Consider the following 24,671-nt stretch of genomic DNA (forward strand, 5'->3'; position numbering starts at 1 on the left):
TTTCTTTTTTTTCTTTTTTTTTTTCTGCTTTCCGATTTTGCTCTATGTCGTGTCTCACATCCATGCATACATAGTTTGTTTGTTTGTTTGTTTGTTTGTAAGAAACAAGCAATAGGGGAAATAGGAGATAATAAACAGAAATAAAAAAAAGAAAAGAAAAGAAAAGGGGGCGGGGGAATGGTACAAAGAATAGGGGCCTGCAGTAGATGCTCTGGTCATGTGATATTCATCTTTGTTTTTTTTTTTTTTTTTGGCATATTGCTTTTGAACGAAAATGAAATTTCAAGCTGGTGATAAATCCCATTAATAACCAGATACCTCACAGTGTAGTTCAAGAATCGCAAGGATACAATGAAAGTGTGAGTATGTGTGTGTGTGTGTATGTTACTTTTCTTTTGTTTTCTTTTTGAAATATATATATTCTTTTGGATGTTGATACCCAACGCATTATATTCTGCACCACTTAATTTAAACGAGAATAACCGACGGAAAACAGAAAAATATTCAACAACCTGTTGTGAGTAAAGCCGATGTGTACAAGACGCGTCAATTATTTAATTATGCTAACAAATCAACTGTTTTCTTTGTGCTTTGATGCGATTTGGTGAGATTTCTGATTTTGCTGAATTAATTCATTGGTTTTCCGCATATCACGTTATTTCATAAAACTATCTATAGAATCAAACATGTTGTTTTGTAGGGTTCAGAAGAACAGTTTATAACTACTTCTCTTTGATGAGTATCGCTTTCATTTGTGCTGCCTCCTAAAGTACTATTGATCTTGGTTATAAAACATACACAATTAACTGTACTCATCGGTCCTTCAATATCAACGTTGCAGGCTTTAAAGATTGCATGAAGGGCAAAGAAGTTAACATAAACGGGTCTTTTATCATGTTTCCTCTCTTTTTTTTTGGCATTTTGAATATCCAGAGCTCTATAATAAATCATTGCTCAAATTATATTCTCTTTATTGTTTGAGACACCCTTATTGGGCAACTCATCATAATATCTTCAAATTCTTGGTTATATAGTGGACACGGTATCTCCATATTTGTTCATAGTTAGTTGTGGTTGAGCTTTGTCAAAAGAAGTTACATGTTGAGGCCCATATTTTGGTTGTATACTGTGTTACGGTGAATATGCATCTTGTAGATTCTTTCGGTGTGCTTCAATTATCAATTTTGGTTGCAAATTATTCTTCTACGCAAAAAAAAAAAAAAATAATAATAAATAATAAATTAATAAATACAACAGAAACAGAAACAGAAACAGAAACCGCACATCATCGCCAGGCTCTTAATTCCTACACTCATCCTCCTCCCCTCCCCGCAATATACACCACCAACTGCCTATTTGCACAATAATAGTGGTTTAAGAAAATGAATTCAAACCCAAATTAAGATACAATTGAGCGACCCAAGAAAAATGACGTTGCTCAGGTTCTTGACCAACTACTTGGAAAGCATAGAAACATAAAAGATGAGTGAGTAAAAGAGAAAGAAAAAGAAAAAGAGCAAAAAAAAAAAGGAGAATAATTAAATCATTATCATAAGTTTCTAAACTTGAATTAATTTATACTGTCACTATGTCGCCACTAACATTGCCCTTTTCCGTTTCATTTTGTTGTTGTGCTGCTGCAGCTGCTGCTGCTGCTGTTACTGTTTCTTTTCCGCCTCTTTCAATTTCCGTATCATGATCTCCAACATCATACACTGCTACTCGGCCATAACTCTTTCCATTCATAGCATCGTCCCTGTACCGATAATTGTCAGCAAACAAGATATCCTCCTCTTCAAGTATAACTTCATTTTCGGCAAATTCGTCATCGTTATACTCCATTGTTTCTTCTGCACCGGCTAGCTCATCAATGTCATCAATGTCCCCCACTTCGACTATATTAACATCTCCATTAACCACACCCATTCTTCTAAATTGTTTGCCTGCTTCTGACAGGTCCTCTCCATCGTTAACGATAACGACATCTTTGTCATCATTACTAAAATCATTACCTTTGCCATCGCCAAAACCATCACCATTGTCATCCTCATTGCCATTGCCCTCACCATTGTCATCCTCATCGCCATTGCCATCGTTGCTATGATTGTCGTCTCCAATTCTGCTGCCTTCTTCACTCATGTGCTCTACGTGCAAAGTATGATCAACCAAATTCAAATATGCATACATAAAATTGGATAACAAGACCTGTTCACGCAACGACCTTTTGGGGTTAGCAAGTTTCAAGTGAGACAATCGATAAATTGCACGTTCTACATGAACAGGGAACCTGTAATCAAGCATAACAATAGTAGATTGTGACGGTGGTGGCAAGGGAAATCCAAATGCTGAATCTGTAAATTGGATAGGCTGATTGGCCTTTGATGTACGGCGAATTGCTTTCTGAAGCTTTTCTTGTATATCCTGCTTTTGCAATTGTTCTTTTGCTGGCGTTGGACTGGAAACGGCTGCATCATCCACACCATTAACGCCCTCTACACCATCCAAAACTTCCCCTTCTTCATGACCTATCTCTGTCTCTGTCTCTGTCTCTGTCTGTGATTGCAGTTGCAGTTGCAGTTGTGGGTGTGGGTGTGGTTGTGACTCTGTTTTTCTAAACGACGATACTGAAGTAGCATCTTCATCCTTCTTTTTCTTGTAACGGTTCTGTCGACGCTTCTTCTTAGAATCTGAGTTTTTCGTCTCTTCATTTGCAAAATTTTCAACATTAGCAGAATCAGTCTCAGCCTCGGGTATAAGACCAGTCGGTGTATCAACCACTACATCACTCATCGGTTTTTCAACTCTATCATCAGATTCATCAACCATTCTAATGCTACTAGGATTCTCGTTACTAGGTAAGAGCTGCTTACCATTAAAATGATGGATTACAGTGCGTCCATGATCAAAAGAATTCCTTTCTTCGATTGGTTCTCTATTTTCCTTTCCCTGTTGACCACTATTGCTCACATCCAAATGTCCCGCTGTCTCTAATACACCAATGTGCAGAGAAGGTGAGGTTGCCTTATTTGGATCGCGATTGTGGTCAACCATTTTCATTTTAGATCTCTTTTTGAAAAGACCGCTGGATTTCTTCTTCACACTTTTTTCAGGACCATGTACTAGATCAAGATCGCGATCGCGATCAGATTCACTATCCAATACAGTTCCCAGTTGACCACTTTCGCGTGATTGGATCGAATGCGCACTACTGAGGGTCGCTTTAGATTTCTTTTTGAATAATTTTGAAATAACATTCTCTTTCTCCGAATGGTTTGAAACATGCTCAGCACGATCGGCGGCCCGTTCAATCTGCGATGAAGACGATCTTCGAAGTTGAGAATCTCCTTGCTTGACATTGGTGTCACTTGACTTACCACCCTCTGGGTTGGAGAAAGAGCGTATAGGTACCTTGTCAGTAGGTACTGGAGGTAGAGTCGACATGTCGAGCGAAGTCATACTTGCTGACCTTTCTCTTAACCAGTTCCAACTTTTCTTTTTCTTAAGTTTACTCAAATCACTATCGCCAGCACCATTTGGTGCATGGTGCGTAAGTAAACCAAATGATTTCTTCTTTTTCAAACTCTTATTGTCGCCAACACCGCCAACATCGCCAACATCGCCAACATCCTTTTCAAAGCTTTTCTTCTTCTTACCCATCTTGTTTTCATAATTATCCGAATCAATGATTTCGATGCTCACCTTGTTAAAGAGCTTGGTATTGACCTTAGTGGCTTTAGATGATGTTTTTACATTTGAGGTAGATGGCGCTTTTTGTGCTTGCTTTGGGGTAGACTGATTGAGCTCAAATTCGCTGAGCATAGGAGATATATCATAGGACTCATCCACGTCAATTGCCTCATTGTTTTTCCTTGAGTCAGGCTCAGAATCAGGAATATCTTTGTCCAACAGATCAAAATTTATAGGCAAGCTTCCATCAGCTCTGTTTTGGTCTTGAAGTTGGTTTTGATATGGGGGTTGATCTTGCTCCACTAGGTCCAAATGGTCATTGTCAACAGTAGGTATGCTTGCAAAAAAGTCATCCTTCTCATTCTCGGGAGTAGATTCTTTTAGTGGCTCAACAGCAGTCTCTTGGACGCCATTATTTAAAAACTCTTGATCATTATCGAGTTCTCCTAAATCAGCCAAAATCTCTTTCTCCATTCCCAATGGGTCATCAGTTGATAAGTCTTGGTAGCTTACGTCAAAGCTTATATCTGGAGGATTTGGAGCCTTTTGGTTGTGATTGTCTTGAATATTGTAGTTGACATCATCGCGATGTAAGCCCTGCAGCTGATCAAAAAATCGTTCTTTCTGATGTTGTTGTTGTTGTTGTTGTTGTTGTTGTTTTTGAATTTGTGCTTGTGGATAGTAAAGTGGTTGTACAGCATGCCTAAGTTTGTTATTTGCATATTGTTGTTGTTGTTGATTTCTTTGAACACGATAATACTGGTCGTAATTAGCATGCTCTTTTTTGTTGGATGCTTCTCGTTCTCGTTCTCGTTCGTGTTGACGGGGATCTTGTTGATGTGCTTCACTTTTGTTCAAACTTTCCTTGAATTCATTAATTTCGGAACGTAGCAAATCCAAGTTTTGACGCAATTGCTGTGATCTCGGCGCAGCAGCAACGTTAACAGCGGAAGTAGTGGTTGTACTGGCGGGAGTTGTAGTAGGCTTTACAGAACCGTGTTGCCTTTCTGTATACGATTTCGACGGAACATCTTTCACCCTGGGGCCGGTTTGAATTTTGTAGTATTCTCTTTCCTTTTTTGGTAGTGCAGGAGAATGATGTCGTGTTTGTGTAGGAGTTGAAATCATGAAATCATTTATATTGGTATTTGATGCTGATCGAATTGGCGCGGAGCCATTATGTCCAGCGCGACGTTGGGAAGGTGATGCATGAATTGAAGGATGACTCTGATTCTGATGGTGGTGATAACGGTTTCGAGAATCCAGTGCTACGGTGTTCGAATTTTTACTCGAACGTATGTGAGAGTTATGATCTATATTATGTGCATAATGTGATTTCTGTTGTTGATGTTGATTATATTGTTGTTGATGCTCTTGTTGTGATGGTGGTGTGGGTAGTGGTGTTGATGTTGGTGTTGGTGTTAGTTGCAGAGAACCACGAGGTGTTGCTTGCAAACGTGTACCTGAGCCTTGGACTGGGCCATATGGGGAATTCGAGTATTGCGGTCCAGTTTGTGGCGTTCCAATATGTGGCGAACGTCTGGGGTCATGGCGCCTATCACCTTGACGATACACATTGTTGTCTCCGTGAGCATGATTTTGGCTATAAAATCGGTTCAGATTAGGATTTTCCTTACGCGATTTAGAATCTCTTGGTGAGTGGTGTCTTTGTTGGCCACCATAGTAAAGATTGGATAGATCATTCAAGCCTTGCTCAAATGCTGATTGGTTCGAGCTTAGACCGGTACCTGGAATTGAGCCTGGAGTTGGACTTGGACTTAAACTTGGAGTTTTTGGTGAAGCTTGACTCCGAATGTTGTGAGATTGTTGCTGTTGTGAGCCTTGATTCCGTGTGCCTATTGGACTTGCATAGTCAGGGCTCTGGTCAGTAGGTTTTTTGTAACTGAATAGATATTGTGAGTTTCTTGTGTTATACTTGCGTTGTGTTGGTGTTGGTGTTCCGGGGAGAGTTTCCTTAGAACCTGGTATGGGCGAAGCTTCGTTCTCGAAATTCTTTTTTCTATAATTTGGTCTTCGACTTCGTTTCAACGCAAAACCGCCATTTCTGGAGTCATTTTCCTTCTCTTGAAGGTATCCTAGCTCATGTTCGTGTTTATTTTCGTCATAATTGTCATGGTCATGTTCTTGTTTACGTTCATGTTCATATTCTTCCAAATTCTCATTTTCATCTTCACTTCCAAGTCCAAGCTCGGGAGTTATTTGGAACTGTTGCTGGAGGCGCTGCTGTAAATACAATGTACTTGATGTTGCTGATTCCTCATCTGCCTCACTTAATTCGTCGAAAGCCATCTTTTCCACATCAGTATACCCCAATGAGTTTGAGGATAACGTTCTTGCGACTGTCACTGCATCCGATTTGTCCAACCCTGCTTTCTTCGATAGTTGTTCTAGTTCACTTGTTAGCTCTTTTAATGAAGGGTTCAGAAACCTTTTGTGGTTCATGTACCATGATTCACGTTTGCTTGATGTGTCCTTTTGTGGAGATGCAGATCTTGAAGTGGATCTCGATGGTGATGACGATGTGCCTGATGTAAGTCCCAAGTTCTCCGTTTCTGGCGATTCTGACCTCCCCTTGATTGAATTTCTATGCACAACTACTTCGGTAGCATCTGATACGGAAGATGATCGCGATAATGTTGATTTCCGAGAAAGCTGAGATTTTTGCCTTGACAATTTTTTATCTAGTATTTCTTCAACTTGGTTTTTGACGAGCGTATTATACGAGTCGGGGTTGATTTGCGGGTGCATGTTTGCAGGTACCCATACTGAGTTTCCAGATGCTTCGTAAACATGGTCTTCTTCTGCATCAAAGTATTCATCACGACTTTCGGAAGTTAGAATGCTGGTGTTGTCGTATATACTATTTCGTTTTGGTGGACTCGAAGTTTGGAGACGATTGCTGGTGCTAGTTTCATTTTTATTGTCAGGGCTCGAGCGAGCATGCGATTTTGAAGCACCGCCTTGCGATGAAAGGGGTGTTGATTGGTATGGTGATTGTGTATTTTGAGGAATCAAATCCTCGTCGTATAAATGATTCTGGGCGGAAGGAGACAGGTGCGAGTTACCGGAAAATGGGTTGAATTCATCGATGGTGCCTGGTGGTAGATCTGGATCATAGTGCATCAAATGACCAATAGACATTCGTTTCAAGGCAGTGACCATCTGTTTCTCTTTTTCAAGGTCCTGGACTGCAGACTCATAGTGCAGATTCTGGCTTTGATCATTTTGCAGAGACATATAAGACTGGGACATTACTTTGAAGTAGTGCTAAGCATGTGGTATTGACAAATTCGATTTGAAGAAAAAATATATATATATATGTTGTAGTATTTCCTCACTTGGTGAAGAATAAATTGTAAGTGTATGAATAGGGAAAAACGAAAATCAGTGATAAATAGCCTGCGTTGAGATAGTATAATGAATGTAAACGCTAAGTATTTCTGTTCAGCGTTGAGTGAGATAAATGTAAAAGATAGGGTGTTTGCAAATAGCAGTGGTCGTGGTGGTGGTGGTGGTGGTCGTGGTGGTAATAGTTGGCACTAAAGCGTTTATAGATGAAAAGATCTGGTGGTGAATGTGCTTGTGGGAAAAAAAGAAGTAGCAGTATTGGTACTAATAGTAGATGTAGTTGTTTCTAATATTATTATTACTACTATTATTATTCTTATTGTTGTTGTTGTTGTTGTTGTTGCTGCTGCTGCTGCTGCTTTGGTTGTCGTGTATTTCCAGGTAGATCAGTTCTAAAAGACGAGATTGGACGTGTAAGGTAAAACAATACAAAAAATAAATAAAAAAAAATAAAAACAAAAAAAAGACAGTACAAAAAGACAGTGCAAATCACATAATGCGTAGTGTAGGAGGAGATCCTATACTAATTACACTACAAAATCAGAAGATGACTTACAATTAAACAGTGAACAACAATAAATTGTAGTAGTACGTTGTCATCCAACACTGGTTCTTATACAAGACTTGTGAAAAAAGAAAGAAAATATGAGTGAATGGCAAGGAAGCAATTTTTTTTAGAAATACTGGTTATAGACTGGTAACAGATTGGTAATAATGTGAGAAGCAACAATTGCAAAAAGAAAACAATAAAGCTGAGTAATAGACACTCGAGAAGATAAATTGTTCAAACTCCATAGTTTTCCTACACTGCTATTTGAGATGGATTGAAGTTCAAATTAAAAAATGTGCTTTGAAACGTATAATGTATTCAAGCATTTTAAATTATCCAAATATATATATATACATATATATAGGAAAACAAAGCAAAGCAATACAAAACCAAAAAATAAATAAAAAAAGAAACAAAGACCAATGGTTTGTACCTTTTTGACATTTTTGGCAAACTTGAGTAAAGAAACTTCCTCCTCCCAACTTGCGTTCAATTACCAACTCCCCATCCCCTCCTCCTTTTCCAAGAAAGCATTTTCAAGTACTCACTAGATTTCACGTTTCCGGTGATAGCACTTTGTGTATGTTTGTGGTTTTTTATTTTTTCTTTTTTTTCTTACTAATAATCAAGACTACTTGGTCCCGCCATTAGTCCAAAAGGCTTTGATTGTTTTTTACAGGGCTCTGTTTATAATTCTATATCCCTGCATTTACGTTACTGTTTCCACTACCTCCCCCCCCCCTCCCCCTCTCTCATCAGTAGAAAAAGAAGATGTCTCTATACATTGAGAGAGAGAAAGTAAAGGCCATGTATAGAAACGGGGAAAGGATGGCCCAGACGCGCCAGAATCGTCTAATTCTGTCCAATTTCGGAAATATTGCGCAACGTCACTTATATATTGTAAAGTCACGCATTTGTCACATGATATTTGCGCTTCTTTTTTTGTAATTTTGTTTTTTATCGTTCTTTTTTTCACTTCCTTAATCATTTATAGAATAAAGAACGTAGAAATAATCTTTTTCAAGTCACTGTTTATAATTTTTTTTATTTTGGTCTTTTTTTTTGTACTTTTTGTATTTTTTGTCAGGTTAGAATGAGTAGTATATTGACCTGAGATGAGTAGTAAATTTACATGTTCCAACATTGATCAAAAATTGCTCTTCTTTTTTTTTTCCCATTTTTTTTGCATATATATCGGTGCAAAAATTTAAATACAAATGAAATTAAGTTCAACATGAACTCCTTCGCAAAAAGTCAAACAGATTTAACTAATTGATTATAGATCAAATTAGGGAGAAAACATATATACATATATAAAGAACTTATTTATTCCAAACAAAAAAAAAAAGAGATAGTGTAATCATCCAAGCTTTAAGCAATATTAGTATACCACGAAATAATCTCACAATATGCTACACTTTATTACCTAAGCTTCGATGTCCAAAATCTGCTTATAGTGTCTTCCACTTAGTATCTTTCATTTAGCATGTACTCAGTTCCTGCTGCTACTAATTCTTTCTACTATAACTTTTGTTATTTGATTGTGGCCTGCCCTGTTCCGGCGGTGTCACAAAATTCGAAAAGAAAAAGAGAAACAAATAACTGATGGTGACACAAAATGTAGGAAAAAGTAACCGGAAGCAGGCGCTAACAAGAATTGACTCATTATTTTTTCAAAATTTTTCAACCACCCCCCCATTTAATAGGTGCAAAACTCCAACTTCCTCTCCTTCCTTAACTATCCAACTAAAATTAGAAAACGACAAAAAAAAACAAGAAAACAAAAAAAAAATAAATAGCCAAACATAATCTTCTTTCCACGTCATTTGCAAACTTGTCCCTTTTTCTTTTTCATTTGAAGAAATAACTCATTGGCTGTTTTATTTCACAGGCTAATCTCAACTAGCGGAACAAGCACCAAACAAGCACCAAACAAGCACCAAACAAGCACCAAACAAGCACCAAACAAGCACTAATAAACATTAATAGACACTAATTTCAGCACATCAACATACTATTTAAATAAACAATGTCTGAATCACCATCTTTATCGGCACGGTCATACAACTCGGTTCTCGACTTCAAGTCCGGCCACACACCTTCTTCTCCGTTATCGTCGCCTTTGTCCTCCTCTGCAGCAGGCAGGAATAATCAAGGATGGGTTGTCCAAAAATTCGGCGGAACTTCTGTTGGTAAGTTTGCCGAGGAAATTGTGGAAAACATTGTACGAGTATTCAACAAGCTGAACAAAGTCGCCGTTGTTTGCTCAGCAAGATCCTCTAACACTAAGCTGGAGGGTACCACTTCTCGTTTGATCCGACTGGCAGAGTTGGCTTCGAATAACCAAGATTACGAATCTCTCTTAAGTGTCATTGAGCAAGATCATATCGACAATTGTACCAACTTGATCAAGTTACTGGCGATCAAGAACCACTTGATGAATGACATCAAGGCCGAAATCCAACATGGAAGAGAATTGCTCCATGCGTGCCAAATCATTGGCGAGATCAGCCCTAGGTCTCTAGACTCTATAATGTCAATGGGTGAAAAATTGAGCTGTTTGTTTATGACTGCATTGATGCAGGACCATGATCTCAAGGCCGTGTACATCAACTTATCGGACTTGATTCCGCTGAATTACAATTTTGTTAATGGATTTGATGATAAGTTTTACCAGTTCATCTCAGAAGAGATTGCATCTAGAATTAACGAAGCAGTAAGCGGAAGTGAAGAAGTTGGTGAAAAAGGTGAGAATAACGATGTCGATAATGATGTCATTCCCGTGCTTACCGGCTACTTTGGTGTCGTACCAGGTGGATTACTCAATGGTGTTGGAAGAGGTTACACCGATCTTTGTGCAGCATTAGCTGCAGTGGGACTTCAAGCTGAAGAACTACAAATTTGGAAAGAAGTCGATGGAATCTTTACAGCTGACCCCAGAAAAGTGCCCAATGCTCGATTGTTGGAAAGTGTCACACCTGAAGAAGCGGCTGAATTAACGTATTACGGGAGTGAGGTTATCCACCCCTTCACCATGGAGCAAGTCATCAAGGCAAGAATTCCCATCAGAATCAAAAATGTTGAAAACCCAAAGGGTAAAGGAACCATTATTTACCCTGACAATATCGCTAGACGTGGCGAGCAAACTCCACCACATCCACCTGCAGCATATGAGACTTTATCACAAAGCTACATCTCGCTGCACAAGAAGCGGTCTGCAACTGCAATTACTGCAAAACAAGACATTGTGGTTATCAACATTCACTCGAATAAAAAAACTCTCAGTCATGGTTTCCTTGCACACATTTTCACTACACTAGATAAGTACAAACTTGTTGTTGACTTGATCTCCACCTCAGAAGTTCATGTTTCCATGGCGTTATCAATCCAGAATGATCAGGAACAACAATTGAAAAATGCTATTCAAGAGTTGAAAAAAATGGGAGAAGTCGACGTTACAAAGAACATGACCATTATCTCGCTTGTTGGTAAGCAAATGGTCAATTTTATTGGCATTGCAGGCAATATGTTTAAGATCTTGGCAGATGAGCAAATCAACATTGAGATGATTAGTCAAGGTGCTAATGAAATCAATATTAGCGCTGTGATTAATGAAAAAGATACTTTGCGGGCTTTGAGATCCGTGCACGCACAGCTTTTGGAAGGAAAGCATCATTTGTATGAGAACCCAGAGAGTGCATCTGCTGTGGATATCAGATTGGAAGCATTGAAGATGCTGTAAAACTGCTGTAAATCTGTTGCAAAACTGTCGTAAAACTGTTGCAAAAATAGTGTAAAAAATAGTGTTAAAATGCAAATATATTAGTTTCAGGTCTTTTGTAGCAATAGTAATAGCAGTATTCATCAATTAACTAGTGTTGAAGTAGTAGGTCTTAAAGTTGTAGGTGGCGCAATTGTCGCATCCAGATGTACCTTGCATTGTCGCGACAAGGAGAACTTTAAAACTGAGTTTGTTGTACAGATAACCCTTAAAATTGTCTCTCTACTGGTGACTACTGTTGCAATTTTGAACTGTTTATCTGTTCTGAAATTGAATTCACATCAATAGTAGTTACACAACTAATCACACAACCAATCACACAACCAAAATTTTACTAAAACCAGGCCTCCTTCAATTATGTCATTCAATTTTGCAAACTTCACCAAAGATCTCAAGTCGTTTGGCGACAGGCTCACCACTGACTTCAACAACGAGGTTCTCCCCTTGGCACAGCGTACTCAGCGTATGGTGCAGGAAAAGATTGGTAAAGTTAACGCAGACGATATCTCCCAATTGCCCACTGAATACATTGCTCTTGCTGAAAAGTGTAACAGCATTGAGAAATTATATAAGAATGTATTGAAGATCACCACGAATTACGAAAATGAAAGTTATGATTATCCACTGAACTTGCAAGAGAGTTTTACTGATTTCAGCCAAAATATTACTAGACGATTCTCCAATTTGTCGAAAGCCACCACCACGGCTGAAGCGCAGGCGGCATTGATTAAGCCAGACGAGACCTTTAAACCTCCAAAAACTTTGTACCATGCATTGAGCAGAGCTACTGATGCTAGTGTACTCACCGATGGTTCAGGAACAGGTGCTGATGAGGACTACTCTCAATTGGCTAGTGTTGCAGCAGGAACAACTAAAAGTGAGAGTTCCGACCCATTGATAAAGGGACTTGACTTGTACTCCTCAAGTCTCAAAAAGATTGCTGATGCAAGAATTGGACAGGATCAATTGATCAAACAGAAGTTCAACTTGCCATTGCAAACCACTTTACGTTCATTGATTTCACAATCAAATAATATCCAACGTAAGGTTGAGCAAAAGAGAATTGATTACGATATGACTAGATACAATTTGACCAATTGCAATAACCCTGCAAAGGAGAGCAAGTTGCGTGTCGATATGGAGAATGCCGAAGACGAATTTGCCAATACAGTAGAGGATGCCATAAACATTATGCAAAATGTTGTTGAGAATGCAAAACCATTGCAAGAGTTTTTGAATTTGATTCAAGCGCAATTGGCCTATCACAAATTGGCCAGCGAGTTGCTAGGCTCTATGGTGGGCGATTTTGAAAACTTGATTGAGGAGCAAAATAAACTTTCTGCCGGCTCTGGTCATAATCAAACAGGTAAAGAGAGTGGCGAGTTTGAATTGTAAATTCAAGTTGAAATTCATTACATAACCTCTAGCGATTCACACTTGATCCAATTACCTCCCCCTTCCCCTTCCCTCTTGCCCAAATTTTTATTTTTTCTTTTTCGGTATTTTTTTATTTCTGTAAATAAAAAAACAAAAAAAAAAGAGAAGAAACAAACTTTAGTGATGTATTACTTTATAATTTTTATACTCTATACTTTTGCACTTTTGAACTTTTGCACTTTTGTAGTGTATATTTAAAATTTCTCACCATTTTTGTAAAATTCGAGCACTGCTTCTGTTAATCTCTTGCCACTTTCAACCAAATCTTCGTCGTTATTAGCTGGGGCATAACACAACCTAAAGAAATTGCTTCTACTGGCACTGAACTTGGCATCAACTGTCATCTTGTTACCAGGCACGACAGAGACTCCGTAGCTAATAATCTTCCAGAATAATTGTTGGACTTTGTCAACGATTTCGTCCTCTGGTCTACCATCAAGAAACTTTATTTTGAAAGTAACAAACATTCCTGCCTTGGGGTCAATTATATCCACCAAACCTTGTTTATACGCCTCAGATTGGAGAATTGTGTGTACAAGCAAGTCTTTTCTAAGCAGATATGTAGCTCTCATCTTCAAGATCCAATTGAGCCAACCATCTACTCCGCCTAGTTTTCCCTGGATAACATCATTAACAATCAATTGTGCTACACCTGAAGCGCCTCTATTGATGACTTCAGCATAGTTTTTGATTACGTTGATTATCTTTTGATGAGCTATAATGAATCCCAATCTCAAACCTGGAGCAAACAATTTGGAAAATGTTTCGACTCTAATAACTCTGCCATCTAAATCGAGCTCTAAATACGAGGGTGTGAGGTGATCTTTTAAATACTCATCAATGGTCAATTGCTTTGCAAGTTTTGCCAGTTCACGTCTAAATGGAGTTTCAAAACCATCTTTTGATGGCGCTTCATATTTGGGCAAGGTCAAATATCCATAAGGATCGTCTTCGATAATTATTAAATCGTGCTTTTGCGCGAGCAGGTATACTTTTTTTCTAAACTCCACAGATTGGGTGAAACCTGTGGGGTTTTGTCCCGTGGCAATGGTGTACAATGCCTTTGGCTTGGGTAAATCCTTGTGATGGACCTGCCAGTTTTCCAATAAACTTTGCAAATGATCCAAGTCAAGTCCATTTGAGTCACTGCTCAAGGCAATTTTGACAGGTATTGGAATGGCACCGGCATTATCAACAAAGCGAAGGAATGGGGTAAAGGTGAATTCTTCAATCAAGATGACGTCACCGTTATCCAAAACAGCGTCTACTGCCTTGTTTAAGCCATCACTGGCACCGGTAGTGATAATCAGTCCCCATTCGTCGTTTGCAGGTTTGTGAGCTCTAGTGATGAAATTTTTGGTAAACTCAAGCAAAGGTGCATGTCCCTCGACAGCAGCATATTGTAAACCAGTTGACAAATCGGTCAAGTTTGGGTCGTCGAAATGTCTTGTTACTTGAAATGTTGGAAACTCCTCTTTTTCTTTATCGATGTTCTTGCTGCTTTGGCCATTGGTGTCATTGCCATTTTTGATGGAAATGGACAATTTTTGCAATGAGTCTTGTGGCAGATTGTATTTGTCAAGATGTTCAAATGGAAAATTGACCAAATTGATATCGAGTGAATCTATAGGAAAAAACCCATTGTTTGGCGTACCATACGATAACAACAATGGTTTTGGATGTGGCTTGAACCCAGCTGGCGGTGCCTCTGAAGGACCATTAGTAAAGTGAGAGGAAGTACGCCCCTTAGCTCTTTTGGATATTAATTGCTCGATAGATTTTGCCATATTTATAAACACTGTGTGAGTGTGAGTAATTGACTAAACTTTAACTAGTACGACTTTAAACAAAGTTAAACAAACTGGAACTGATTTGTTGCTAATAAAGACGTTGAAACTTCATTCGAGACAAGACTCCAACTTTCAATGTATTTATATTGTGGTTCAAAAGTTGGAATAACACCTTGGTAAGGAAAATCAAAAAAATAATAATAAAAAAAGAATTAGAGCTATATATTGCAATTAGTGCATGGATTAGTAATGCATTTTTTGTTTTCTATATTTGAATAGTTGGAGCCATAGTAGTATTTATCTTTGTCCTTAAACACAACCCTACATCTCTTATCTATAATTACACACACACCCACACACACAGACAAAATACATCTCTCTCTCTCTGTCTCTCTCTGTCTCGCTCTTTTCTTTGGCAAATTAGATGATAAACTCTAATGAATCCGCACCCACACTTTCCTTAATGAGGCAAGTATGCGGCTCAATTCCGTTGGGAGGGGGGAGGAGGGGGAGCTCGGTGATTTCAATTCTGCAAAGATATTCTCTACATGTGTAAACCCGTGAATATAATCTCAATTTGAGTCTACATATATATAAAGGTGTTGTGGAACCGAAACACGGAGTTACGAATGTGAATCCCAGCACCACAGTTTTTTTTTTTTTTTGCTTTTTCTTTTCCTTTTTCCTTTCTTCTTTTTTTGGGAAAAGGACTTAGATTGAATTGTCTAAATTGATCTTGTCACAATTATTCCTTTCTTAACTTTCTTTACTTGTTTTAGTTCTCAACTACCACAATCAATCATTCCTACTCTCTTGTCAATCTCATATAGATAGTTATAATAATGAAAAAGAGGGGGAAAAAAGTATATACATATATATATATATATATATATACATACATAAAGATAAAGATATTACTACAGAGCTAGTTTAGTCATATATTGTTTTGCAGGCCGTTTGAATTTGCTATTATTAAGTAGTGAGCTCAGATTGAGTTGTGGCTTTGGCAAAATATAACAACATCACGTATTGTTATTGAACATGTCCTCAACTACAAGATCCTCGTAATCACAAAAAAAAAAGGGAAGATCAAGAAGACAATATGCCTATCTAGTTTCGATATCATTATAAGATTCCATAAACAAATTCTTGCAAATAAAAATAAAAATAAAATTCGAAAAAAGGAAAGGTAAATTATCACCAACTCAAAATTTTATTTGTTTTTTTTTAGTTTTTATTCCAATTTTTTTTTTTCAATTTTCTTTTTTTCAAGTTAAAGGTTGGAATCAACTTCATCAGAATACACATGGTAGCAACTATAAGAAAAAGAGTTTCGGAGATTAAATGCCGCTTTTATTTTATATTTTCTCTCCATTTGTTTTCTTTTTGTTCTTGCTCTTTCCATCTCTTCCCCTCTTTTTGTCTTCTCTTTCTCTCTCTCTCTGTTGGGGATTTGTAATAAATAATTATAAATAAATTAAAAAAAAAGGTCTACGGATTACTGTCAACCATTAGGAGACAAAATTGTTAGCGCACATGGTAGCACCATCTCTTTATATTATTATTATTATTATTTTTATTATTTTTTTTTCTGATGTTTGACAGGTACAGCTTTCTCCCTTTTTTGTTTTTTTGTTTGTTTGTTTAGATTAGGGTAATAAAAAGATGTAGTAAACCAAAGAAGAGAAGCAGACAAGTGCCGGGAGAGAAGGAGAGAAAGAGAGAGAGAGATGTATACACACAACATACAATATACACGCACACACAGAGAGACTCTCTCATTTCGCAAGAGAAAATTACACTACTAACAATCCATACAATTTCCAACCGGAGTTTAATCTGCACTTTTTTTTACACACAGTTATCTCATTTACCCTTACACATCTCTTACGCATCTTTAACAACATCAACATCAACATCATCAACATCATCATCCCCAACACAATGAGTCGTCTCATCAATGCAAGCAGGGTGATTGGAGGTGTTTCCACCAGGTCTCACCAAGTAACTTCGCAATTAACCAGAACCTTGGCCACCAGCGCAACTCCAGACAGCAGTGACTTGGTCACCGTTGATTTGCCCAAGTCCTCTTTCGAAGGCTACAACTTGGAAGTCCCAGAGTTGGAATTCGAAACCGAGAAAGAGACTCTTTTGCAAATGTACAAGGACATGATTGTCATTAGAAGAATGGAGATGGCATCAGACGCATTGTACAAGGCCAAGAAGATTAGAGGTTTCTGTCACTTGTCCATTGGACAAGAAGCCGTTGCCGTTGGTATTGAAAACGCCATTGGCCCCAAGGACACCGTTATCACATCCTATAGATGTCACGGTTTCGCCCACATGAGAGGTGCCTCTGTCAAGTCTATCTTGGCCGAGTTGATGGGTAGAAGATCAGGTGTTTCTTATGGTAAAGGTGGTTCCATGCACATGTTTGCCCCAGGTTTCTACGGTGGTAACGGTATTGTTGGTGCCCAAGTCCCATTGGGTGCAGGATTGGCCTTCTCCCACAAGTACAAGGGCGAAAAAGCAGTAAACTTTTGTCTCTATGGTGATGGTGCCTCAAACCAAGGTCAAGTGTTTGAATCATACAACATGGCCAAATTGTGGAACTTGCCATGTATCTTTGTTTGTGAAAACAACAAGTACGGTATGGGTACCTCAGCTGCTAGAAGTTCAGCCATGACTGAATACTACAAGAGAGGTCAATACATTCCAGGTTTGAAAATCAACGGTATGGATGTGTTGGCTTGTTACCAAGGCTCTAAATTCGCCAAGGACTGGGCTACCCAAGGCAACGGTCCATTGGTTGTCGAGTTTGAGACCTACAGATACGGTGGTCACTCCATGTCCGACCCAGGTACTACTTACAGAACCAGAGAAGAAGTCCAACACATGAGATCCAAGAGTGATCCAATTGCTGGATTGAAAGCTGTGTTGTTGGAAAAGAACATTGCTACCGAAGAAGAAATTAAGAAATACGACAAAGCCGCAAGAAAGTATGTTGACGAACAAGTTGCCGAAGCCGAGGCCGATGCTCCACCTGAAGCTAGAATGGATATCTTGTTTGAAGATGTTTACGTTCCAGGAAGCGAAGTTCCAGTGTTGAGAGGAAGAATCTCTGACGACTCATGGGATTTCACCAAGAAGGATTTCTTGAACAAGGTCTACTAAAAAAATGAAAAATAGGTTGATGTAGATTTTTTAAAGTAATGGTTGACAATATTGATAATCCATCCTGTGGTCAGAACTTAATTACAAGTAGCTTCTCCTCATTTCGTTTTCTCTGCCATTTAATTCTTTCCTGTTTTTTAATTTTTATTTTTTTTTCTTCGGAAAACTTGTATGATTTTCGTATTTTTTTTTCATTTTTAATTTTGGTTTTCCTTAATCGTTAGCTGCCGCTCGATGCCAGAGAACGAAATTTGAAATTTCTCCAAGCCGCAGACTTTGAAAAAACAAAGAAGCAGCAGCAGGAGCAGCAGCAGGAGCAGCAGCAGCAGCAGCAGCAGCAGCAGCAGCTTGCAAACCTCCAATATAGAAAGACATTTTTTGAAAATATACGCTTAGAAGCGCTCCCCCTCATCACCACTAAGAGCACCACTATCGCCATTAAGGAAAAGAGGGATTTTTCCAAAATAAACTGCGCTAGTTTTATTGTACCATTTACTTTTCTGTCACTTTCAAACGGCAATAAATCATATATATATACATATATATACATCTACATATCATGAGTGAAGTTCATGGGGAACTGCCGAAGGGCGATTCTTTAGTCAATACCAACATTAATACAACCACTGCAGCCACTGCAGCTACTGCAACAGCTGCTAGTGCATATAAGTTTGAAGAAGCATACGACACATTTCTTACAAAGATAAGGTCCTATCTACTTGATGCATCACCCGAGATTATTACATCTGCGGTGGAAATACTCTTGGAAATACTTGGTTCAGACACCATCAATGTTACAACGAAAAGGAAGGAGATTAATGCATTATTGAAGATCCAGGTCAAGGATGAAGAATTGAGTCAGTTGATACAGTTGGCTAATTTGCATAACTCATTCTTGCACAAACATGAGATTGATCAAGCAGGGGAAAAGCACCACCACCAACAACAACAACAACAACAACAACAACAAATTGTTACAGTGGATATTGAGATGGATGAGGAAGAAGACGGAAATCAACTAGAGGGAGGTGAAGTTTATTCAAAGGAAGTTGTCGAATTAGAAGATGAAGAAGATGAGCAAGTCAATGATCAGAAAGAAGATTATGACGATTCAATAGAAAGAGGAGTAGCATCGCAAGTTGCCTTCAACTGGCAAATTTTTAAGTCGCGAATGGCCCGTATTGGAATTGAGATTGAAACTGTGTCTAAAATTTTGAGTGATAAAACAATAGATGCCTCGAAAGTATTAAAAGAAAAACTCAAGCATCTCATTGAAGATTCGGCATTAGTAGATAAAATCGTTGAAGATCGATGGAGAATAGTCTTTACAAAACGACTAGAAGAGAATGAGACAACATTGAGTTTGAAAAAAATCATGAAAGAGATGTTTCTGCTTCGATTGTACAATCTAGCCATGGAATTGATCTTCACCGAAAAAGATCAACGTCATATTACTCAGGAGTTGACAAGAAGACGTTTTTATGAAGAAAAGGCCACCGAATTAAAAGTTACACTACCCGAGGGTACGTTTCAAGAAAAACTACCAAGCTATGATATCATTACTGTTCCACCCCCTCTAGCAAAACAAAAAAACGTTGAAAAAGATGAACTTTTGCCAACATCATCATTGCCCGCGTGGGCACGCGAAGTTTTTCCCACGAATGAGACCACCACATTTAACCGCATACAATCTAAAATCTACCCCAAGGCATTTGGTAGTGATGAAAACTTGTTGATATGTGCACCAACAGGTGCTGGTAAGACCAATGTTGCTATGCTCACGATGCTTCGAGCTATTTCTAACCATCGCTTTAATGATGCCATAAACAAAGACCAGTTTAAGATTGTATACATTGCCCCATTGAAAGCTTTAGTACTGGAGCAAGTCAGGGAATTTCAAAGGAGACTTACGCCAGTGTTTGGATTGGTGGTTAACGAATTAACAGGTGATGCATCACTTTCACAGCAACAAATAAAAGAGACAAATGTGCTCATTACTACCCCTGAAAAATGGGATATTATCACTAGAGAGAACCACGAGTATTTGAGTTTGATCAAGTTGGTGATTATCGATGAGATCCACTTGTTGCATGATCAAAGAGGACCAGTGTTGGAGTCTATAATAGCTCGTATCAATAGAGACCAGGAGAATGAGGTAAGAATTGTTGGTCTTTCAGCAACTTTGCCAAACTATAATGATGTGGCAAAATTCATTGGGGCTAACGAAGAAGGCATCTTCTATTTTGATCTGTCGTATAGACCATGCCCATTGGAACAAAAATTCGTAGTCATCAAGGACCAAAAGGCATTAAAGAAACGGCTTGCGATTGACGAAGCTTGCTATGACCTAGTACACAAGACTTTAAAGCAAAATCACCAATTAATTGTATTTGTCCACCTGCGAAATGAAACAGTTAGTACTGCCGAGTATCTTATAAATCGTTTACTGGATCAAGAACTGGATTTGAATCTAGTTGCCGAAGATAGTACTCGAGAAATTTTGTCACAAGAAAGTGCACAAGTCACTAACGCCAAGTTGCAGAGGATTCTTGGCAGTGGTATTGGAGCTCATCATGCTGGCTTAAGCAAAGAAGAAAGGACATTGGTTGAAGACTTGTTTGCCCAAGGTCACCTCAAAGTCCTTGTGTCAACTGCAACATTGGCATGGGGTGTCAATTTGCCAGCACATACGGTCATTATCAAGGGTACAGAAGTATACTCGCCTGAATCCGGTTCATGGATGCAACTTTCTCCTCAGGATGTTTTCCAAATGTTGGGAAGAGCAGGTCGTCCGAGATACGACAAAAACGGTGAAGGTGTTATCATTACTACACAGGATGAAATTCAGTATTATCTTGCCATTTTGAATCAGCAATATCCTATTGAATCCCAAATGTTGAACAAACTTATTGACAGTATGAACGCTGAAGTAGTGAGAGGGTCCATAAAGACTTTGGAATCAGCAGTAGACTGGCTTGGCCATACTTATTTATATGTGCGAATGCTTCAACTACCATCGCTTTATATGTTGGGTGGAAATGGAAATGGAATTGGAAAAGGGAAAAGAGATGATCCATCACTTTATGTAAAACGAGCAGAAATGGCACACGTTGCACTCACTGTATTACAAAGGTGCAGATTAATAGAATATGATAATGGCCTTGTAAAAGCCACGGAGCTCGGAAAAATTGCATCTTACCACTACATAAGCTATCAAACAATCAATAGGTACAATTCCTTACTCAAACCATGGCACAAAGAAAGCGATATTATTAGAGTCTTTGCACAATCGGACGAATTCCAGCTTCTTCCGGTGCGAAGAGAAGAGAGATTGGAAATCAGTAAGTTGATGGAGAAATGTCCATTCCCCATTCGAGAACCTCCAATTGAGCCTGTGGCCAAGATAAGCATTCTTTTTCAAACGTATATTTCCCGTTTACATTTAGAAGGCTACGCATTAATTGCAGATATGATATACATTAAGCAGTCTGCAGATCGTTTACTCCATGCTTTATATGAGCTTGCGATTTTGAAGAAATGGTCCTCATTGGCAAAGTATACACTCGAATTGGCGAAAATGGCTAAACAGAGGATGTGGCTATGCGATTCGCCATTGCGTCAATTTGGTTCTCTTGTGCCACGTGATATCATTAGAGCATCAGAGTCCTCGCATTTGCCATGGCTGCAGTATTTCAATTTGACGACAGAAGAGTTGGCAGAAGTTCTTTACTTGAAAGGTGGAAATGCTAGATTAGCAATGCAGTATATCTCGTCGTTCCCCAAAATTGAAATTGTAGATTATGCCGTGCAGCCCATATCAGACGAGTTTATGCGAATCAAAGTTGAAGTTAGACCAGAATGGGATTGGATCTGGGAAGTACATGGCAGACAAGAGGTATTTGAAGTTATTTTGGAGGATTGCAATGGGCTCAGGTTGTTATTGCACCGGCAAGTGTTTGTGCGCCAGCTGCAAATCGGAGAAAATCGCATTTTGGAGTTTCATGTTCCTCTTAGCAAGCCATTATCACCGAATTTGATATTATCGTTTGTTAGTGCCAAGTGGGTGAATTGTACATGGAAGACGGCTATTGTTACTGATTTGACGATTCCAAAAGATAAGTCGTATTATACTGCGAGAACCAACCAACTTGACGATGCCCATGTTCATGAATTTGAAAATATACCGCCAGTTTTCAGCCAGGAAGTGTACGATATCATCTGTGACGAAGACCAGCAGAATTGTTTTATTGGAATTAACCAGGGACAAGAAAAGTTGCATGTACCAGACTTGGCTATCTCGCGTCATTTACAACAATCGAATGGAAGAGCGGTTTACATCACTTCAAAACAAACATCTATTGATCAATATGTGCAAAGGTTTGCAAAATCGAACGAGGCTAATATTTTCAAATTAACAGGAGATTTAAAAATTGATGTTCAAGGTTACAACAAATCTCAGATTATAGTTGGTAAGCCAGAGTACTTTTATTCTTTAGTCAGAAGATGGAAAACATTAAAGTCTGTTAGATCAATAGGATTGCTTATCCTCGATGACTTGCACTTGATGGAAGCTAACCCAGTTTACGAGTTTTTGTTGACAAGGGTGAGACTATTGCGATCCCAGTATAGCCACGAGACAAGTCTCAGATTAGTTGCGATATCATATCCACTTATGGACGTGCGTGATGTTTGTACGTGGCTCGATATCAAAAAGGCAAATATTGTTAATTTTCCCGCATCTGTTAGAGAACACGATATTCTGCAAATTGATTTGACTATCGATGATAATAGTAATGTTAATGGCAGTGATGATGGTGAACATGAATACCTCAATGATGTTCCATCATATATTGAAATGGGAAAGAAAGTGTTGATTTATGCTAATTCGAATGAAATGGCTTTAAAAATTGCCAAACAGAGCGCTTTCAACTTCAAAGCTGGAATTGATGCTCAAAAGTTTGTGGACAAAGTCAAGAGTGTGCAATTGAAGGCATTTTTGAAAGACGCCGGCGTGGCACTATACCTCAATACTTTTAGTGACTTGGATAAGAAAATTGCAAAACACTTGTTTGCAAATGGAACAGTATCAGTTTTGATTGCCACAAGGGAATCTGAAGACTTTTCGATATTGGCGGATGTTGTTATGATTGACAAGACGCAGTATCTGGATAACTACGAACATCGTGAGATTGATTATAATGTCACCACTATCTTTGATATGATTGGAAGTTGTCTGAGTTTGCAGAATGATGGACACATATACATGCAAACTTCATCTGAAATGGTCAACTATTACCTGTCGTTTATCAACACAGGAATAATGGTGGAGAGTCAATTGCGTTCACATGTGCACGAATTTTTCATAGCTGGTATTGTTGATAAATTGTTGAGACAAAGAGCTGAGTGTCTCGACTTGTTGACGCATTCTTTTTTCTACCGTAGACTTTTGAGCAACCCTAGCTATTACAATTGCAAGGATATTTCATCAGATGGCCTTAGTGAGTATTTGTCAATGATTATTGAATCTGTTGTTGATGACTTGGTCCAGAACGGCTTTATTGAAGAGAAAGGCGACGAGAGTAGTAGTGATGATGATGATGATGATAACGAAGAAGAAGAAGATAATTTACAATTTGCTACATTGAACAAAGCATTAATTGCATCGCACTATGGATTAAGTTACGATACATTGAATTTCTTTGGTGGGCTAAGCGAAGCAAGCAAGTTGAAAGATATTCTTCTTGCATTGGCAAATGCTGTTGAGTTTGAAAACATTCCCATCAGGAATGGCGAGGACAAGTTATTGACGAGTTTGGCGAAGAAGATGCCTATTAAATTGAATGGTGGTACTCAAGTTAATATTACTCCATTCACGAAAGTGTTTATTCTCATTCAAGCATTTATTTCGCGGGTGAAGTTTCCCGATACATTGAGGTTCGATGTCGAAAAAATTCTTGAGGTATTGATGTCGAAATTGCTTAATGCATGTATTGATATGTTATCAGGGGAGGGACATCTCAATGCGATGTTACTCATGGATTTGTCTCAAATGATTACTCAACGCACATGGTCATTTGAAAACCACCTTCGGCAAATTCCGCATTTTGACAATGAAGCGCTATTGAAGCGTTGTAAAGAGCATAACGTGACTAGTGTCTACGACATAATGAGTCTTGAAGATGATGAGCGTGATGAGGTGTTGCAGATCCCAGAGGATGACGAGAGATTAAACGATGTGGCAGCATTTGTGAATAAATATCCAAATGTTAAGCTCACTTATGATTTGCAGAAAACTAGTGTTGAAGTTGATGAGTCGGTTTTGTTGTCGGTGAGTTTGGAGCGAGATGAAGAGATGGAATCGCTTGAAGTGGTTAGTAATGGATTACCAATTCTGAAAACGGAAAACTGGTGGATTGTTGTTGGAGTGCCATCTTCAGGTCAAAGTCAATTATATGCTATCAAGAAATGCCAAATCAGTCAGTTGGAGCAGACTTTTAACATTGAGTTCAATGTTCCGACTGTTGGCGAACACAAGTTGACGTGTTGGGTCATTTGTGACTCTTACCTTGATGCCGATAAGGAGGCCAATTTCACAATCTCAATAGTCTGAGAGAGAGAGAGAGAGAGAGAGAGAGGTAAAATAGAAACAGAAAGAAATAATGTAAAGACTTGTGATGGAAGTTAGAGTACGAGGGTATAAAGATTAAGAAGAAAATAATAAATAGATCAATAAAATTATGGAGTACACCAATGGAATGTTTATTTCTATAAAACGACAACGATTACAACGTTGCACAAAAGAAATTTCTACATACATAAATATACATACAACTTGAGAAACTTAAAAGAACTGAAACGAATTGAAAATACACACACACACATT

At 38.5% G+C, this 24,671-nt stretch overlaps 6 protein-coding genes across 6 annotated transcripts; 4 read left to right on the forward strand and 2 right to left on the reverse strand. All coding sequences in view use genetic code 12, as the record gives it.

Annotated features, from left to right (window-relative positions):
* Positions 1-1,575: 1,575 nt before the first annotated feature.
* Positions 1,576-6,960, reverse strand: ZDS1 (zillion different screens protein; the record flags this gene model as incomplete). The annotated part of the gene is made up of 1 exon (XM_001523046.1): positions 1,576-6,960. One exon carries the CDS (start codon positions 6,958-6,960, stop codon positions 1,576-1,578), a length of 5,385 nt encoding a protein of 1,794 aa, XP_001523096.2.
* A 2,675-nt stretch (positions 6,961-9,635) lies between these two features.
* HOM3 (Aspartokinase) lies at positions 9,636-11,348 on the forward strand (the record flags this gene model as incomplete). Its single annotated transcript, XM_001523047.1, has 1 exon — positions 9,636-11,348. One exon carries the CDS (start codon positions 9,636-9,638, stop codon positions 11,346-11,348), a length of 1,713 nt encoding a protein of 570 aa, XP_001523097.2.
* A 396-nt stretch (positions 11,349-11,744) lies between these two features.
* GVP36 (BAR domain-containing protein) lies at positions 11,745-12,782 on the forward strand (the record flags this gene model as incomplete). Its single annotated transcript, XM_001523048.1, has 1 exon — positions 11,745-12,782. One exon carries the CDS (start codon positions 11,745-11,747, stop codon positions 12,780-12,782), a length of 1,038 nt encoding a protein of 345 aa, XP_001523098.2.
* A 236-nt stretch (positions 12,783-13,018) lies between these two features.
* Positions 13,019-14,611, reverse strand: ARO9 (Aromatic amino acid aminotransferase II; the record flags this gene model as incomplete). The annotated part of the gene is made up of 1 exon (XM_001523049.1): positions 13,019-14,611. One exon carries the CDS (start codon positions 14,609-14,611, stop codon positions 13,019-13,021), a length of 1,593 nt encoding a protein of 530 aa, XP_001523099.2.
* Positions 14,612-16,558: 1,947 nt separating this feature from the next.
* On the forward strand, positions 16,559-17,788 carry PDA1 (alpha subunit of pyruvate dehydrogenase; the record flags this gene model as incomplete). The annotated part of the gene is made up of 1 exon (XM_001523050.1): positions 16,559-17,788. One exon carries the CDS (start codon positions 16,559-16,561, stop codon positions 17,786-17,788), a length of 1,230 nt encoding a protein of 409 aa, XP_001523100.1.
* Positions 17,789-18,347: 559 nt separating this feature from the next.
* brr2 (Pre-mRNA-splicing helicase BRR2) lies at positions 18,348-24,398 on the forward strand (the record flags this gene model as incomplete). The annotated part of the gene is made up of 1 exon (XM_001523051.1): positions 18,348-24,398. The coding sequence occupies one exon, from the start codon at positions 18,348-18,350 to the stop codon at positions 24,396-24,398; it is 6,051 nt and encodes a 2,016-aa protein (XP_001523101.2).
* Between the last annotated feature and the right edge of the window lie 273 nt (positions 24,399-24,671).

Source organism: Lodderomyces elongisporus, chromosome 5, assembly GCF_030384665.1.
Source record: "Lodderomyces elongisporus chromosome 5, complete sequence".
NCBI lineage: Eukaryota > Fungi > Ascomycota > Pichiomycetes > Serinales > Debaryomycetaceae > Lodderomyces > Lodderomyces elongisporus.